We start from the raw sequence: 18,187 nt of genomic DNA on the forward strand, positions 1-18,187 counted from the left end.
TTCTTCAGGAGCAGGATGGATGCTTGGCTGAATAACCCAGGCAGTTCCTTCAGAATGAAGGTGTGATAGAGGTGAGATCTCTATGAGCACTGAGGATCCTTGCACTCTATATTCTTTCAGATAGACCTTACAGGTAAAAATCTTGCCAGTGTTATTTTTCTTTTTTTAAGAAATGTGCTATTCCTACTTAGAAGATTGCTTGCTTTCATGAGAAAAATTGTGCAAAGTGGCCTGCACAGGAGCTGGCTGACAGTTATGTAGCAATAGCAAACACTAGATCAGGAACTCAGATCCAAATTTCTCCAGAGTTTAGGAATATTCTGCTTTTGTTTCTGTGCATTCTGGATTTGTTTCTAGCAAATATAGGGGACATTATTTATGTATGATAGAGTTTCTTGAACAGTTATCACAACCTTTTTTTGAGGATGTTGCCCTGAGAATGTTTCTACTTTTTGTGAGATCCCTGCAGAACCCATGCAGACCTTTGCATGGACAGAAGTTTTTTGCATGTGATAATTACACAGGGATATAGCAGACAGTCTGGAATAGATCAGCCTCTCTACCTTGATGCTTTATAATGACTTTAGAAGCCAAATAGGGATAATTATTTTCCTTCTGAATTTTCATTTTCTGTTGCTACTTGGCAGCCTTAATTTCATTCTGTCCCAAAAAGCACTCTCTACAAACTCTGCTAAGGAAGTACAATTGCCTTAAAAAAGTAGCAAAAGTATGTGAGAGTTAAATGTAACTTTTTTCCCATAAATGTCATTCTCCTGGCTAAGAATTCTTTAATAGATACTGAGCAGTGCAGAACTGAAAGTATTTTTAATTTCAGTGCTTTGTATATTTACAGAGGGATTACAACAAACTTCTACACTTTATCTACATTTTAATAGGTCAGTGTGAACATAAGAAGTGTATTAAGGTGGACCGCCTCACTTATTAAACTTACGTAAATTCGTCAAAAGCCCTCAGCAATTGTGTGCAACAGGGGCTGGAAAGCCACGCACGATTGAGGTCATGCATCCAGCCAGTTTGTAAGATGATCCCTCTGTATGAGCCATCAGCCATCCTTAGCATAGGGGCGCACTCATACACGCATTCCTGTCAAGTCATCTTGTGAAAGGCTGCTTGCTTCCAGCTTGGCTTGAATGTGCAACCTTAATAAAACTCACTGAAGTCTGAGAGAAAATAGCAGTTCTGCTGCAGATAGTGTAGGGGAAAGAGACTGGGATATGCATATGCAGCTGACTAAAGCAGGCTACATGCTGGACTGTAACAGAGAGGAAACAATAAATCTTAACTACTATGCAATAAATATTCCCAATTTTAACTAAGGAAGTTATTCTCATAGTTAAATTTAAAAGAAAATAACAATTTATCCAAGCTTGATTATCAAACTGTGCTTTTCCAGTCCTTTTTTTTTTTTTTTTCCTAGAAACTTTAAAAGAAATTAAGAAAAAAACTAAAGAAAGAGGAAGAAGTTTTTCTAAGAGTGGGAAAGGAAAGTAATAGTAACATGTCAGTTTTCCTTTCCTTTGCTTTTCTGGCAGCACTCCTTGCTCATATAGGCTGTACCACTCAGCGCCGGGGTCCGGAAGCCAGTGGAAGAAGATTTAACCGGATTCAGCACGGGCAGTGCACCTATACTTTCATTCTGCCAGAACAGGATGGGAACTGTCGTGAAAGCACGACAGACCAGTACAACAGTAACGCTCTTCAGAGAGATGCTCCTCACGTGGAACAGGATTTCTCTTTCCAGAAACTGCAGCATCTGGAACATGTGATGGAAAACTACACGCAGTGGCTGCAAAAAGTAAGTGTTTCCTTTTTCACTTCTCACTCAGTGAGCGTTTGTTGTTGGTGGCTGTTGTTTTTTTTTTTTTTTTTTTTAATTGTGCTTGTATAGTTCATAGTTTTCACGGGTTCTTTTGAGAACTGAGGTTTTATCTCATTTGTGCGTAGGGGGGAAATCTCACAGGCACAGTGCACTCTTTTAGGGGCATTGTTTTTGTGAACAGAATTTTTTTCACACCGCTGAAAGACGCAGTTTCTTAACGCTTTATCTTGAGAGACCATGGGTGTTTTGTGAACTAGTGTACACAAGAATCACCAGAGGTTCTAAGGACAGAGCTTACTAAGTAGCCCTATAATCTCTACTTACGGTTCACAGAGTCAGAGTAGATGTCATGCAGGATACCTGCTACTCTGACAGCAAAAGGGGACGTTCTAAATAATCAGCACTTATAGGCACTGTGTTAAGAATATCACTGCTTCTCCAGAAATAGATCCTGTAATACTATTCCACCCAGTGAATTGCTAGAAAGAAAGAAAAAAGCACTTAGGCATTCACACATCTAAATCATGACAGTAAAACTTTTCATTTGCATAGATTACAGCTGTTTTAATTTGTGTTTGTTCTTTCATGGAAAGGGAAAAATGAGCTGAAAGGTGTTGTAGTAACTTGGAAGAAGTAATGCTTTTAAAGAAGTCACACCAGAGATCTGAACTTCCACTAAACTTTTCAGTATTCAATGTATAAGCTGAAATTTGGTCCAGAAAATACTTTAATGTGTAAATAAATACCCATGTGAACAGCCCTCGTTCACCTTAACAGGATTACTCACTGCACCACAATTACATACACTACAGTAACTTGTCCATGTTTTGGTAATGAAAATACCTCGTGAGAGCTGACAAGCAAAAATAAATAAATAATGAAACAGCCTTTGTATCTTGTTACTTGTAAGGTTCCCATTCTTACTCTGACATTTTGACTTGTCAAAACTGAGAATGTTGAGCAATTGGTGATGCAATTAGTTATGCAAAATGGCACAAGCATACTTCTGTATACATTTCTTTAATGGATACTTGATATAGCTGTAACACAGATTCATATAAGAATGACAATCAGTGAAAATCTGGTGAGGACTCTGCTAGGTAAGCTAAAGTTTCCCATTAATATATGTATTGATAATTATCTCAATTACAAGCTTTGGTTTGTGCAAACAGCATAAAGAACAGAAATATGTTAAAAAACATAAACAACCCTCCCATCCCCCTATGTCTAATAAAATCCTTAGAAAGAATTTTCTGATCTCTTGATAAATTGTACTTCCATATCTGGCTCCAGAAAGAGAGAAACAAATCTATCCAGTGAACATGTGACTATAAAACAAAATGTAACCAAGCTTTTCTTTTTAGAACGACTTTCTTCAGTTTTTAATAACTTGGTCTGCTTTGGGGAATATAGGGTTGGAAATGAGGGGGCGTCTTTTGTAGAGGAAAGTTTTTCTTAAGAAATTATTTTGCTGTACCTTGGGAGGCTGAGGCAAGAACTGAGAGGAAAATTTGTATCTGTGTTTATGCACACATGATTTTACTTGAGCAAATTGCCTGCTGAATCATGCTTATGAGACTTCACTTATTCTGTGTTTGTCCACTAGAGACTGAACTAAGATCACTATTTCACTGTGAACTGAACAGGAAGAAAAATGAGTCTCTGGAGTGCGAAAGTCTGAGTTAGGGTTAGTGCTCTCACACTTTGGAAGGAAGTGACTGAGGTAGGCAGGTAGGAAGCCCAGTGAAAGGGTTTTGTATTGAGGACTCTTTTCTTCTGCAGTGATTGAAAAACTGACAGTGGGCAGAGCCAGCCCCCGGTTACTCCCAACCCCCACCCTCTGCTTCCAGGGTGTTACTTGAAGTCAGCCTTGTGCACGTACCCCATGTGTCAGCTTGCTCTGCAATGAAAGGACCTGTTTCTCTGTGTGATGGAGTGTGGCTCACTCAGAACAAATGAGTCTGATGCAGCTCCATTATAGCATCTCTGAATACTGCATTTGCTTTGTTGCTCTTGCCATTACAAAGCTTCTCAGCCATACCTCACTTCCTTTCAAAGGAAGCGTAATGCTGAAGTGTAAATTAATTCATTATGTAGATATCGTGTATCTCATTTTTATACTCTGCATTTGTTTCCCTTCCTTGACTTTTAATATCAGAGATAACTAGCTCTACACTAGTAGCATTTTACAGTGCACCTGCTGTGAATTAAATAAAGATTAATTAATAGTTATAGATAGGTCTGCGACTGGAATTGAATAGTTATTGTAAGAAAGAATGTTTGTATTTCAGAATTTGAGATATATTCTGACATTCATAAAGGAAACATATTTATTACACTATGTAATATATAGAACTGTGAATAAAATTGTACCAAAGCTATGTTTTGCAGAATGTATTATTTTCTTAGCACAAATGCTAGCCTGCAATATTGAAAGAGAATTTATGAAAATAGTTTGTGAAAGCGAGATTTGCTTAATAATTAAAGTAGTATTTTTTTAATTATTCCATAATATTTACGCTAGCAGTTTTCTAGAAACTAGAAATTTTTGTTGTTCTTGTTGATTTAAATAGATTCCTATACCTTTGAACCCAGAAGTGAATTTTTGATGACCTAGCTTCATTCTAGATAAAAATGTGCTTTCTTGGGAAGCTGATTACAGACAATTAAGCCCCAGCCTTGTCCATTACCATTTGCATATCTGCAATCAGTATAAGTGGAATTGGCTGGCAAACTGGGGACGCAGCAAAACGCTCTGTACCGAAACTTCTTAAAAGAAGATGATTTGGTAAATATTTTTAGAGGTCTTCCTAGAACTGTTTATTTTAATACTGGATAACTTTCCCCATTGTTTAAGCTTGAGTTTCATTTCTGCAATATGTTTATACTAATAGTTCAAAACAAACAGTTCATCACAATTTTTTTCTTGCAGTAACTGACTGGCACACTTGATACTGTTTGGTATTTAACTGCAAAGTCCAACCATTGCCAAAGAGGAGTTATATGAGTTATTATTGTCATGTGTTGCTTGGGAACTTTCTCTTAGCTTGGTGAAATTATGGTATCAATGGATCCAGTCCAGGCTATACAGATGAGTGTTTCATATACTCAGTCAACACAATGGTAATAATTTCTATTACCATAGTAAGTGAGTTTTACGTGATCCACTCGTTCTTTTTTCTGATCCTTATCTAAACAAATACCATAATTTTTTAAAAATGAATACTTCATAATTGTATACTACATGGAGCTAACACAGACACAGGAGCTTGAGTTGAATGTTGGCTGCAATAAATCTGGTTCACTAGTATACAAATTTAGATTTCTTTTTTAATTATTTTCTCTGCAAAAGTTGCTGGCACTACAACACAGTCCAAATAGAGAAGATTCAGTTTTCTTCCCTTATCTTTCAAAGTGTTTGTGCTGTAAGAAATTATGAGCAGTTTTTTCTGAAGTGTCTGCATCTCTTTCACTGTCTACTTGTTTATTCTTAATGTATTTTTTAGAAATTATTTGTTTTGCAGCATCATCTGTGCTCTCTGTTGACCGCTGTATTTTGCTTATATAGCAATGCAAATGCTCACTTGGATTTTGAATATCTACAAGGCAATTAGAATTTGAGGAGTACCAGTCACTATATGGAAGAAACTTCTGGAAAGACTGATGTACACTCAATGTGTGCTGTAGCTCCATCGGAAATCCATCTCCCTGCTAGTAGGGCCTAGCACTGCAGTGAAATAATAATAGAGAGTTCATGTGCGTGGAGTAGCTGGATTTGCCTTGGGTTTTATTTGGTTTTTGGGAGTTGGGAAGATTGCTTACAGTTCACTTTTTCTGTGAAGCTAGGAAAAATTGAGACAGAGCTGGCCCCAAACTGGCCATGATCTAAAAGACTGCCATAATATATAAAAATAAACTATAAATATATGAGAGGTCATAAAAAGCAGTGTAAGATATTTTCACATAACCAATATAAACCAATATTGCCTAGTTGAACTATTACATGAAATGAATTAGTGAATTTACTTACATAACATGTACTACTCAGTGAATAAATATATGTAAAAACTAGCCTTATGAAATAAGGATTTGTTCGTTGAAAATAACAAGCTCTAAGAAAATTCATAACTGCTTCTAAAAAAAAATTACTCATCTCCAAAAAAATATCTTGATCAGTGATATGCCTCCATTTCGAAAGCTTTATTTATCAAACTGCTGAGGACCTGGGGACATTTTGAGAAAAAGGAAAAGCTTCACACATGAAAATGCCTGAAAACTTTATGTTACTGGGGAGTAGTATATTCAACAACAATTTTTTTAAGAGGCAGAAGAATCAAAGAAGTAGAATGAAGGCCAGTCTCACTTGTTGCCACATTTGTAACAAATGATTTAAAACAATAATTCCCGTGCTTGGACAGAAGGTTTTATCATAAAGTGCAGTAGAATCTGACTATATTTATTTTCAGTGATGACTGTTGTAATCAGGAACATTCTGGTAACAATAAAATATTACATTCATTAGTCATAAGAACTGTCCAACCAACATGCCCTATGGGATATCTCATTTTGAGCACTGAGGCCTTTTCTAGATGAAGCCGATATAAATGGCTTGTCAGTTTGAGGGAGCTGAGAACTCATCTTTCCCATTCCCTTTTGTGGTTTGGAAGCTGTCTCTACTTTGGAGTGTTGGGTGCCTTGGAAAAAAAACTTTTTCCCCCATATGGGAAAAGTGTAGAGCTGGATATTTTAGTCTAACTTCTTGCAAAAGCCCAGAGAGGAACAAAATAGGTTTTTCTTTGCTATGGGGAATCTCTCCGCTTGGAGTCAGGAGACAGTAGCAAACCCAGAGGAAGAGCCAGCCATCTTAGCCATCCTATGGTAGTCCATACTTCTCTTCATGGACTGGGGAAATCTTGAGCAGCTCACTTCTTGATTTAAATGCCTCAGCTAAGTGGGATGGATTTAAGCGTTGCTTTCTGTTCATGGCTGTAGCATAGACTTCCCTTGTGCCTGCAAGGAAATCATAAACTTTATGTATTCCTGTTTCACTTTTCTAAGGCAGATATAGTACTACTACTAAATTTCACAAGGCTGCTGGGAGGCTTAATATATTTTTTGTGTTGCTTTTGGAGTCTTGCTTATGGAAGACATTTTGTGCTATTAGCAGTTTGTAAATGATAGTAATCCTGTCAATGTTTAGAGAAAGTGATGTGAGATCAGAAATCCTTTGAAAGGATATTTGTTTTAAAGTGTGGAACTAATTTTTTTTATTTTTTTTTTAAGTAGACAAATGCAGTGAATATGAATGTATTGTTAAGTGTATTTTTCAGATTGCAGTTGAGTAAATGGATTATAGGTAAGATATGTTCTGCTAATTGTGGGATTCATACTTATTGTTACAGTGTTCTTAAATCCTCTCCAGCAGCTGCTGCTCCATCCAGTGCTCATCTAAGGTAAATAGGATTGTAGTTCAGTCTTGAACAGATCTTGAAGACCGGTGAGGAATAGACAGTTTTTCAGACCTATTGCTACCAGAAATTTTGAATAAACTTATTATCAAATCTGGGTTCTCTTGTATGATTTATTGCAAACATATCCTGAAAGACGAAGATATTTAGCAACCTGTTAGTATTCATCTCAACTTACTTTGCAGCTCAGTCCAGCTTTCTCTGCATTTGCCTTGAGCTGCAAACAAAGAGCAAGTAAATGAGGACCTTCTAAAACTATCATGATTGTCGCTGTGTTGTTAACCTTATTTTCAGCACCAGCAGCTCAAGTGTTTTGAATAAACAGCTGCTGTCTGTAGAAGTCTTCCCAGTAGCACGAGGATTTCCTCTCTTGTTAGAAAGTTGAAGTTTGATCAGGAAAAGGACATTGAAATAGTATCATATTTCATAAGAAGAGTCCTTTTTCTTACAAAACGAGCAGTACTTAAACACAAGGTTATTCTTGTGTAACCACGTGTGCATATTTTAGATGGTGTTATGAAACACCAGATTGTTGAATATTCAGTTGGAAGGGTAACTTAGAAATGCCATAAATTATTGCGCGTCTGCATTGCATTTTCGTTAATGTTGATGCACAAAGATCAAACTTGGCTTTTCATAACCTTAGTTAGGAATCAGGTTAATCTAAATCAGTGTAAGTCACTCATACACTGGCATAAGAAGCCTATTCAAAACTTTGCAGCAGTTTATTTAACCCTTTAAAAAAAGTGAGAAAGTTAAACTAGTGCAACATCTTTGTCTAAATAAGATCTAGCTAGGGCTATGCTAAACATTTTGAAAGCATGTAGGCATAGACACTGAAAACAGTGGGAAAAACGCCTGAGTTAAATTTCCATGCATTTTTAAAAATGGTTTGCATTTGGGATTGAAAAAAAAAAAAAAAGACAAAAATAAGTCAAGATAATTTTATAATCTCTCTGAGGAAGTCATGTAGAAAATTAGTGTTCTAGTATACATTGTAGCTTCATGACTGAGGTAAGTTTCTTACGCTTCTTCGGATGCTTCTAGCAGTAGGAAAAATAAAACAAAACAAAAAACCCACAGCCAGTAAGTAAAGTGTTATAATTTGAGAACTATGCTAGTTGATAGTGGATTATGTATGTCTTTAATAAGGTATTTTAAATGTACAGTATGTGGTAGCACATGGTCATTCATATTATCTGCTATGAATTCCATTCTTAAAAGAGAAAGGAATAAGATGAAAATGCAGATGCTATTACTTGTTGATGGAAAATCTGTGTTGAAATTCTAGGAGTAAAATGTGGCTGATTGAAAATTCTGTAGAAGACCGCAGAAGTCCTTTGCCTTGGACTCCTCTCGCCAGTGCCTGAATGGATGCACACATACACACATGCACATACACATATGCATGCATTTAGATTTTGGAGTGACTGATACTAAGGTGCACAAAAATCCTTTTCTAGTGTTCTGACTTAAATCCATTTCTGCATTTTATACATACTTATCTGATGTTGGAAGTTTTGTTTCAAAACATTCTCCATAGCTACAATGTCTTTGTTTTTCAAAGAGTAAAAGGTTAGTTTGTATTTGGTAGGGATCACTTAAAATTTAGGAAATTGCTGAATTCCTGCTTTGGATATCTCCTGAAACTGACCTGTAGGCTCAAAAAAAAAAACAACCCTACCTAGAAGAGTTGATAGCAAGAGGTATCCCTGCATATTATTAGTGCAATAATTCTGTGTGAACAAGTCCTCACACTGTGCTGCCCATAGATTATGTATGTGTTCACACTTGTCCTTTCCATAAAGTTACAACAATTTCTGTATACTCCGGAAAAAAAATATTGGATCCTTATATCCCATATATGCTTCTGTCCATATATGCAAGGCAAACCTGGTTGTGCTTTGTGTCTTTACAGACCAAAGCTGATCAGAATGTTTGCATGGCATCTGCTTCTTTAATAGGACTTGGCATAACCATACAGTTCTAATTTTTCCTCGCATCTTCTGGGAATTCTTATTTATCAGAGTAAATTCCTGCCATCTGGCTTATTTTGTCTGGTTGTCTTGATGCAAATCATGCACCAGGCTGCAAGGGGACAACCAAAATCCACTTGTTCCACTTAGCAGACTAGCCTCCACTTAGACTCTCTCCTGCCCAAGGATCTGTGTTCTGGCATTCTTTCTTCTCGCTCTGGACCAAAGAGGCAAACAAGATTGAGAGATTTCCCTAGAGATAGGATCAACTCTGCACTACTCTGCCAGGGAATTAAGGCAAGGCTAGATTGCTGTGGGAGAACACTGCAAAGAGAATAAGCAGAGTACCTTAGAAGGCAATTTTCCTCTTTTCGACAGCACAGCTTCTTTCACACTGCAGCATAAATGATCAGATTGGTACTAATCAATTTGGAACTCAAAAGCTATCTCTGTGACAGGCATATAATGCCATTTATAGACTGATTCTGCCCCCTTTCAAAACCAAAGTTCCCTCAAAGGCTCTCTGTGCAAGATTTACTTGAAAGATACTATTTGTGTTATAAAACTTCTGTCTTCAGGTTCACATCATTTAGGAGGTCAGGCTTTTTATTTTCCTTTTCCCAGAGAGTTTACAGACAAAACCACTCTTGTCATTTGGATGCATCTTCCCACAATTTTGAATGTTACAATAAAATATCAGCCATTCTCAAAGACTTTCTGGCCTTCAATATGACTTTCCTCCCTGACTGTGAGTGAAAATACTCTGAATTCAATGTGTAGTTTAATATTTGACATTTAACATATTTCAAATTCTCTGAACACATTTTAAATATGCTTAAAATGAAAGCAGAAGTATTAATATAATCTGCAAGAAGATTTTACATTTACCTTTAAGGTGATGAAGACTTGTATGTCCTTTACATCATATTATTTATGAATGTTTTGAAGTTGTCAGCAAATGTTTATTAAATTTTTTTTTTTTTTTTTTTTTTTTTTGGATCTCATCTACAATTAAAGTTTTGAACAATGCAGTTTTGAACAATGCAGATCTAGGGAAAAATAATATTGTTAAATTTTGATCTTTTTTTTCTGAGCACTGTATTGAAAATTTTTTTTTCTTGGTTTAAACCACCTATGGCTGTACTTAAAATGCTAATTCTCAGTCTTAGATTCAGATTCAAATAGTTGTAGTGATAACTGTCTTCTGGGAGTTTCAGTTTTCATGCAAAAATCCTTTCAGAAAATAGATTAGATCCTTCTTTTAAAAAATTTTCTCATAATCCCAATATGTAAATGTAAATAATGAGCCTAATAATATGGTCCTTCACAATCCTTTCAATTTTCCATTCTAAGCCATAAGACTTTTGCAGGTAGGCAAGGACCTTCAGATAACCATCTCACTTCATAAAACTAATATTTTCTATGAAAAATCTCTCTGGGAACGGTTTGATATTTCCGAAACCTTTCAGAAACACTTTATAAAACACATGATTCTCTGAGGTCACCAAAGAACTGAATGAAGAATGATATAGTCTTTGAAATTTAGGCATTCATATGTAGATAAAAGTAGCCCAAGTGAGTATTTCGATTCACTGCCATTAAGTACTAAGTATATTTATGGGCGTCATAGTTAAATATTTACCCTCTACGGTCTTAATTCATCAGGAAATTCCTGTGGCCTTCTAGGCCACATCAGCAAGTTAACAAAGTGATGGGTAGCCCCCAAACCATGATGTGTTTGGTGCTGTGCCTGGAATTCTGAGGATCTGCTTAAAGGGAAAATTGCTGAAAGAAATGACTTAATTTCTTCCCGAATGAACTATTCCCCTTTTTTTCTTGGCTAAGACTTCATACTTCACTCTGTGTGTGACTTACCATAGTAGAGATAAATGGCTGAGGGCCACCTATCTTTCCTGCGTCACTTCTATCGTGTTAATGGGAAAGGCCATCAATGCTATGCAAGAAAGCTTTTTTATGTTACCATTTTTGTAAGAAGGACATATGGACTGCAAAATTCGTTATCACTTTAGCCCGTTAACTAGAGAGGTGATGATTAAGGTTGTTTCTCTTTGCATTTTTCTTGAATGATCCAGTCCGATTCCTTTGGATTTTACAAGAATTCCAGCTGATTCACTACATGTGTATTCCTCTGACATTCTACATGTCCAGTGTGACTCAACTGTGTTGGCTCCTGGCTTCATGTCAGTTGCTTGAGAATTATTTTTACCTGTTTAGATCCTCACAAATCAAGTCTTGCTGAGAAAGCTGGCATTGTTTCACCCTCTGCTGTATTCTCTGAAACCAGCTTGTTAGCTGAGCCTCTGCATCTCACCTCCCTGGCAAAATACTTGCACCTCATTTCACATAAATGTACTCTGCTCTAAAGACAAAAGGTAATGCCCGGATAGAGATGTGTTTGTGGCTCAGGTAAGCTATACATTAAATATGAATATATAAAGCTTTTTCAATTGCTTTTTTATGACTTTGATATTTACAGCCAGGTAGCTCCCAAAGAATTGAAGATAAACTTATAACTATGGTCTATTACCTCTTGGAAAGGGTCATCTCAGGGAAAGTGTAAAGGACCTGAATTATCAGGTATCAGTGACAGAAAGATGGCAAGAGTTAACTCTCCAAAAGATTGTGAGAGCTAAATTTGAGATGGCACTTCAGAACAAGAAGCCAGCATATTTGAGGTTGATAGAGGGATTCTTTAGAAGACTGATAGAAAAGGTGAAGGTTGCTGTTGTAATCCATAAATTGTTGTTCTGCTCAAGGTAACAACATGTCACCAAAGCACACAGTATAAGATAACTTTTCCTCTGATAGAAAAGGCTCAGAAAATTACTCTGGTGTACAGCATATTCTGTGAAGTACCCTGAAGGAATGAAGCTGCCAGTTATTTACTGGCTGTTTGGCTCTATAATTATCATAATACTAATTTCAGAAGTAATACAGTTGACTTGAGAACTAAATCATCATAGCTGAGGAGCATCTTGAAACAGTTTTTTTTTCTTTCTTTCTTTTCTTTTCTTTTCTTCTTCTTTTCTTTTCTTTTCTTTTCATTTTCTTTTCTTTTCTTTTCTTTTCTTTTCTTTTTCTTTTCTTTCTTTTCTTTTCTTTTCTTTTCTTTTCTTTTCTTTCTTCTCTCTTCTCTTCTCTTCTCTTCTCTTCTCTTCTCTTCTCTTCTCTTCTCTCTCTTCTCTTCTCTTCTCTTCTCTTCTCTTCTCTTCTCTTCTCTTCTCTTCTCTTCTCTTCTCTTCTCTTCTCTTCTCTTTCTCTTCTCTTCTCTTCTCTTCTCTTCCTCTTCTCTTCCTTCCCGTCCCTTCTTCCCTTCCCTTCCCCTATTCCCTTCCCATTCTCCCTTCCCTTCCCTTCCCTTCCCTTCCCTTCCCTTCCCTTCCCTTCTCCTTCCCTTCCTTCCCTTCCCTTCCCTTCCCTTCCTTCCCTTCCCTTCCTTCCCTTCCCTTCCCTTCCCTTCCCCTTCCCTTCCCTTCCTCCCTTCCCTTCCCTTCCCTTCCCTTCCCTTCCCTTCCCTTCCCTTCCCTTCCCTTCCCTTCCCCTTCCCTTCCCTTCCCTTTCCCTTCCTTCCCTTCCCTTCCCTTCCCTTCCCTTCCCTTCCCTTCCCTCCTTCCTTCCCTTCCCTTCCCTTCTCCTTCCCTTCCCTTCCCTTCCCTTTCTTCCTTTTTTTTTTTTTTTTTTTTTTTTGTAAATACAGAAGACATGTCTTTCTAAACATAAGAAGAAAAAGGAATAAGAGACAAGGGAGATGTTCAATATCAAGTTTGAAAGAGGAAATTGAAGTCTCCGAGTTTTGCTGGTTATTGAAGTATCTGAAATGCAGACTACCCCCAGCTTGCAGCTGAATAGAACCAGAATGCCATTTGTGGTAGTGTGTATGGTCACTAGTATGTTACTCTCCTATGGGAACGCTCTCACTACTGTCAATGAGAGCCTCAGAGGTAGTGTTTGGAATTGTTGCATTTATTTGACCATTAAGTGAAGAAAAGATGTACTGACATCAAACAAGCACCTGGGAGAATATGAGCTGTAGGCCAGAAATACTAGAAAGTAATTTGCCCAAACTTGTCACGTGTATGTTTTGGCAAGAATCTAAGGATTTGATCCTGAAAGCACCAAGAGTCCTATTTTGAGTTAATTGCAATTTTCCAAGAAACAACGAGCACATGGGAAGTTTTACTCAAATTAAATAAAGCTTTCATTTCACTGTTGGAGGTGTTATCACAAGCATTTAGGTATGTTTAGTTACTCTGGACTTCAACAGGAAGTAGAATTAAGTGCGAGTTGCTCTGTTACTCTAAATTGTACACTTGTATTTGATGTATTTAAGTAGATGAGGACAGAAATTCTAGAAACTTCTAGAGTAGCTTTCCTATAAAAAACAGTAACACAATAATCCAATGCATCAAAAAAGGGAGAATTACAGTTCACAACATGGTTTACTTAGGGGACTATATGACTTTAGGTGCTCTTTTTGCTGGTGAAAGGTAGCCATGATGGCACATGCCACAATATGTCTGCGCAAGCACCAGTATGTCTCAAAAAGTAAAAAGTTTAGAGTAAACTCGTCAGTTATATAGGGAATTAATAAATAATGTATTTGAGTGCTTAAACAATATATTTATATATTGTCTTTTGGAGTACAATGAATGAATGGATCAGTACTAAAGAGTTATAAAATTAAACACAGACAGAAATGAAAAGATTTGTCTGGAATATGGGTCCATGAAGAAAGGATGCTTGATTGTATTTCCCCCTTAATACTAAAGCAGCAAGCCAAAGATCCACCATTTTTTGACCTTCTACCATACTGCCTCCCAGTGTTCTCTACGCTATGAACCCTAGAAACAATAACAAGAATGCTTCTTGATCCAAGATTTAAAAAAAAAACAAACAAAACAACTTTGCACTCCTACACATCTTGGAAACATTTAGTAATTTGGCCACTGACCCCATGGGGTATTTCCTAGAAGCAGAATTGAGCAAGACTGAAATTGTCACGCTGTTATGGGCATGAAGATATGACATGGATATTTCACGTGTAAAATATGAACCATAATGTGACATCTTTTCCTCTTTCATGCTTTTTTAAAGACTATTTCAGTATTTTCATTTATTATTTCCCTGCCAAGATCATGGAGCTCTTGTGAAATTACAATAAAAAATGTTTGGTCCATTGACATTAGAATTTACATTGGTCCTTTTTTCTGGGCTATAATTCACCACAATGGAACACTGGAAATGTGTTTCAGGATAAACTTTCCATTTGTATTCTTAATTTTCAAGCTGACTGCCCTCAGTGTTAGTTATGTCAGTGTGGTTTTGATCGCTGTGTCAGTTCCATAGTAAAGTCATTCTGAAAGGCTATAAGCAAGTTGCAGTATTATTTTTAGAATATTACTCGTAATGCAATGCAAGCTTTATATTGTGAGACAGAGCCACATCCTAAGTCAGAATTGCTTGGTGATTTTTCTAACAGAGTGGATATTAAATTTGTTTTTGTTTCTATCAGACTTTGTCTGGTATTGCTATCACATGTTTTCCAGGTGTTGCCACCATTAGCCCTTTGCCAAAAAGTATGACTAGAAAAAACAGTAATATCCCATGGGAATATAAACCCAGAGGAGGCTTTCAACACATTTCACAAAATCAAGCCATTATCATTAAGTAGCCTCGAGAGAACTAGAAACTGGAAAAAATGGTCTCTTGACTCTCACCCAGAGTGTGATGTTAATGAGTTACTGTGCTTCTTGGCCTGATGCTGCTCAGAATGAACCAGTGGTAAAAATCTGAGCTTGATTCCAGTCCAGGAAAGGGAATTTCCCAATCTTGGACACACTGGGATGAAGGTGACCCCTTACCCCTTCCTTCCTATGGTGCTTCCAGGGGTGGCAGAAATGCCAGGTTCACTACTTGTGCCTATGGACAAGTCCTTCACATTTCTCTGCCTTATTGTAAGGGGATTTCTGAACGGTAAGAGACTGACTTCAGTTCTGTCTGGACAAACCTCCTTGGCAGAACAGGAAATTCCCAGAGGGTCAGGAGGAATTTTAAAGGGCTGGAGGGGTGTGTTGCAAAATGCTAGCCTGGCAACCACGGAGACTGAAGTCTGTTATTTATAGAAGAGCAGAGGCAGAAAACAGATGGTGTGCTTCCTCACAATATGCTCTACAATTCCTGCATTGTGTCAGCATAAATTTGTGGGGTACCACATCAAGTACTGAGATGATAGTGTGGCCTCTATCCCCAGCCATTTCTTCCCTTCACATGCCTAGAAAGATACCAGCTAATGCCACATGCAGTATCATTTTATAGTACAAAAAGAACACTTTCAGAAAGTCTTGGAACCACAGTGTAGATCAGAAATTGTGTCAACAGCATCAGTGAATCAATGCCAGTATCTATCTGCTGCAGTTAAAGGAGGCTCATGCCCAGTCTATGAGAAGCAGATAAACTTCAAAACTGTTTTTTTTGTTGTTGTTCATTTGAGAGCAGGATTTTGTGTGCAGCTTTCATTGTATGCACAAGCTTCTCCCAGCATTCCTCAGTCCTGAAAGTAGGATGCATGTCTCATGAGAATATTATTATAAAGAGATTTCCAGTATTTCCTTTTTTGTTCATATCAAAAAGAACACCACTGCAACTTTGCTAGTCAGGTTTTTTCAGCATTCCTTTTTCCATTCCTCTCAAGCACCAAAAAAGAACTGAAATATCAGTTGCTAATTAAGTTCTCAAAGAGCCCTGGTAGATTATTTTAGTTTAACCTAGTTTTAGTTTCTATTTCACTTGTATTTTTAAGAGCCCAAGAGGACTTCAGTTTTTTTGTTTGTTCATTTGTTTTTTTCTTGAAGTCAGACAGGAAATGTTTTTGTTTATTTTTTTTTTCATGAAAGTGTTTTAAAGCCAAAAAATCCTTAAAATCCTTTTTGTTGGGGTTTTGTAGAGATTCACTGGGCATTTGTTTGAGACATTTCTGTGACAGAATTTCTCCATGGCAGATGCAGTGGAGAAGCTGAGAGCTTGAGACCTCAGATAAATGGAAGTGTGTGACAGGGCAGCACTTCCAAATCAAACTTTTGTGTGTGTCATCCTAAAAGTTATAATTCTTGACTAAATAACGTCAGCTGATTTGCTTTTGTCTATTTAAATACATATTTATAACACTATTTTCCCTTTAGTTTCAAAAAACTGAGGTTTTCAGAAACTGAAAGAAATGCACTAGAAAACATTTCCTTGCTGATAAAGAGAGTATCAGCAGACTGCTATGAAGTGACTGCTTTAACAGGGATTTGAAGGAAAGTAGAATCCAGTATTATCTTGGGATGTGAAGGAGAAGCCTAGATACAATATTTATGTCCAAGCACAGCTAAGATGTTAGAAAAGAGATGCACTGTATTGGTGTCATCCTGTTTATCTGGGAACAGTTTCTTCTGCAGTTCCATTTTTTTCCTTCCTGAAGAAGATAGAGAGAATATGCATGTGGAATGTTGTTGATACAGAAAAGATTATGCAAACTGTTCCCACTGAACTAGAGACATCTGAGTTCAAAGGGAACTGTTTGTAACTGTCCTGGTTTCAGATTTAATTTTTTTATTTATTTTTTTAGTTGTCTAATTTAGCTCATGCTAAAGGAAAAAAAAAGGAAGAACAAACCACTACAAAAGCATCATGAAACTGCATCAGAGAAAGTTCCTATAGTAATTATGAGGTGACATAAACAAATAGATGACAAGTCCATGCTGAACACATGATAATATTCCTCTGATTTGTTTACAGATATACTAGAAATGCCTGTCTGTCTGTTGCAGAGATGATCTGAAAACACGGGTCCTTTTTTTCTGAACTTAGTGAAGCCCGCATCTCCCAACTGATAGGAGTGAGTGTCATCCTTTTGGCATCTTCTGATGATGATGTCTGTTAATACTGCATGTCAGTGCATTTTACCTTTGTTGTTTCTACGTTGCCACTTGCTGGCGTAAGATCTTATTGTAAAGGTGACCAGATAAAATGTAAAAAATGAGAACAGCCACGAGGATAGAATTCGCTTGTTCCCTCAGGTACCATTGCTGTCACAAAGAGCAGAGCTCAGCGTTGCCCCTCCGCTCCCAGTGAGGAGCTGCATCCACCATGAGGTCTCCCGTCCACTCCTGTGCTCTGGGATGCACAAACCCTGGGGTCTGTGCTGCAGTACAACAGAACTTCAAGAAATTTCAGTCCAGCCAGGACTTCATATCAAACACTGCTGTTTTAATAACTGACATTATGAAAGAGGTAGTGTTCATGTAATAAGTGCAGTGCATACTTCTATTATAGATCTCTTTAATATTCACAAAGACCACAGGATCTCCATTCTTCCTTTAATGTCTTGCATTCATTTCTTAAATAATGACAATTGTTCATACTTCTCTTACCTTTTCTATTCAATATATTTTACAGTTGTCAGTGGATAAACCTTCTTGTCAATTAGAAGGTTTGATGATGGCATTCATTTTGTTTTCATTATCCAGTCGAAAATTCAAGGTACAAAAAGGGCACTTTTTGTCATTTGGGAACTCTAAGTCTAGTCAACAATAAAATCAAGACCTGATTCTACAGTGCTTAAACAGTAATTGACAAATTCCACCTCACTAACGTAGATACATAAGCATGTTGTTTTCTCTGAAATTACGCATCTCTTATTTTTATTTATTTATTTATTTGTTTGTTTGTTTGTTTGTTTGTTTGTTTATTGTGGTAACAAAAGATTGGTTCATTCACAGCTGCTGTTAAATTGCTCAACCTAGGTGAGTGGAATGGTATGGATTTAGATCAGCAAAGATCTGACATATATATATATATACATATATATATATGTTTTCAAATCCTGTGCTTCAGGGTGTCAA

The 18,187-nt window shown here is 37.0% G+C and overlaps 1 protein-coding gene across 1 annotated transcript in view; it reads left to right on the forward strand.

Annotated features, from left to right (window-relative positions):
• Positions 1-1,120: 1,120 nt before the first annotated feature.
• ANGPT1 (angiopoietin 1) overlaps positions 1,121-18,187 on the forward strand; it is a 162,597-nt gene continuing 145,530 nt past the window's right edge. Inside the window, exon 1 of the mRNA XM_048939878.1 lies at positions 1,121-1,816. Within this exon, the coding sequence (XP_048795835.1) occupies positions 1,520-1,816 (297 nt within the window). The 5' untranslated portion in view covers positions 1,121-1,519. The remainder of the gene's footprint in view (positions 1,817-18,187) is intronic.

Source organism: Lagopus muta, chromosome 3, assembly GCF_023343835.1.
Source record: "Lagopus muta isolate bLagMut1 chromosome 3, bLagMut1 primary, whole genome shotgun sequence".
Taxonomy (NCBI): Eukaryota; Metazoa; Chordata; class Aves; order Galliformes; family Phasianidae; genus Lagopus; species Lagopus muta.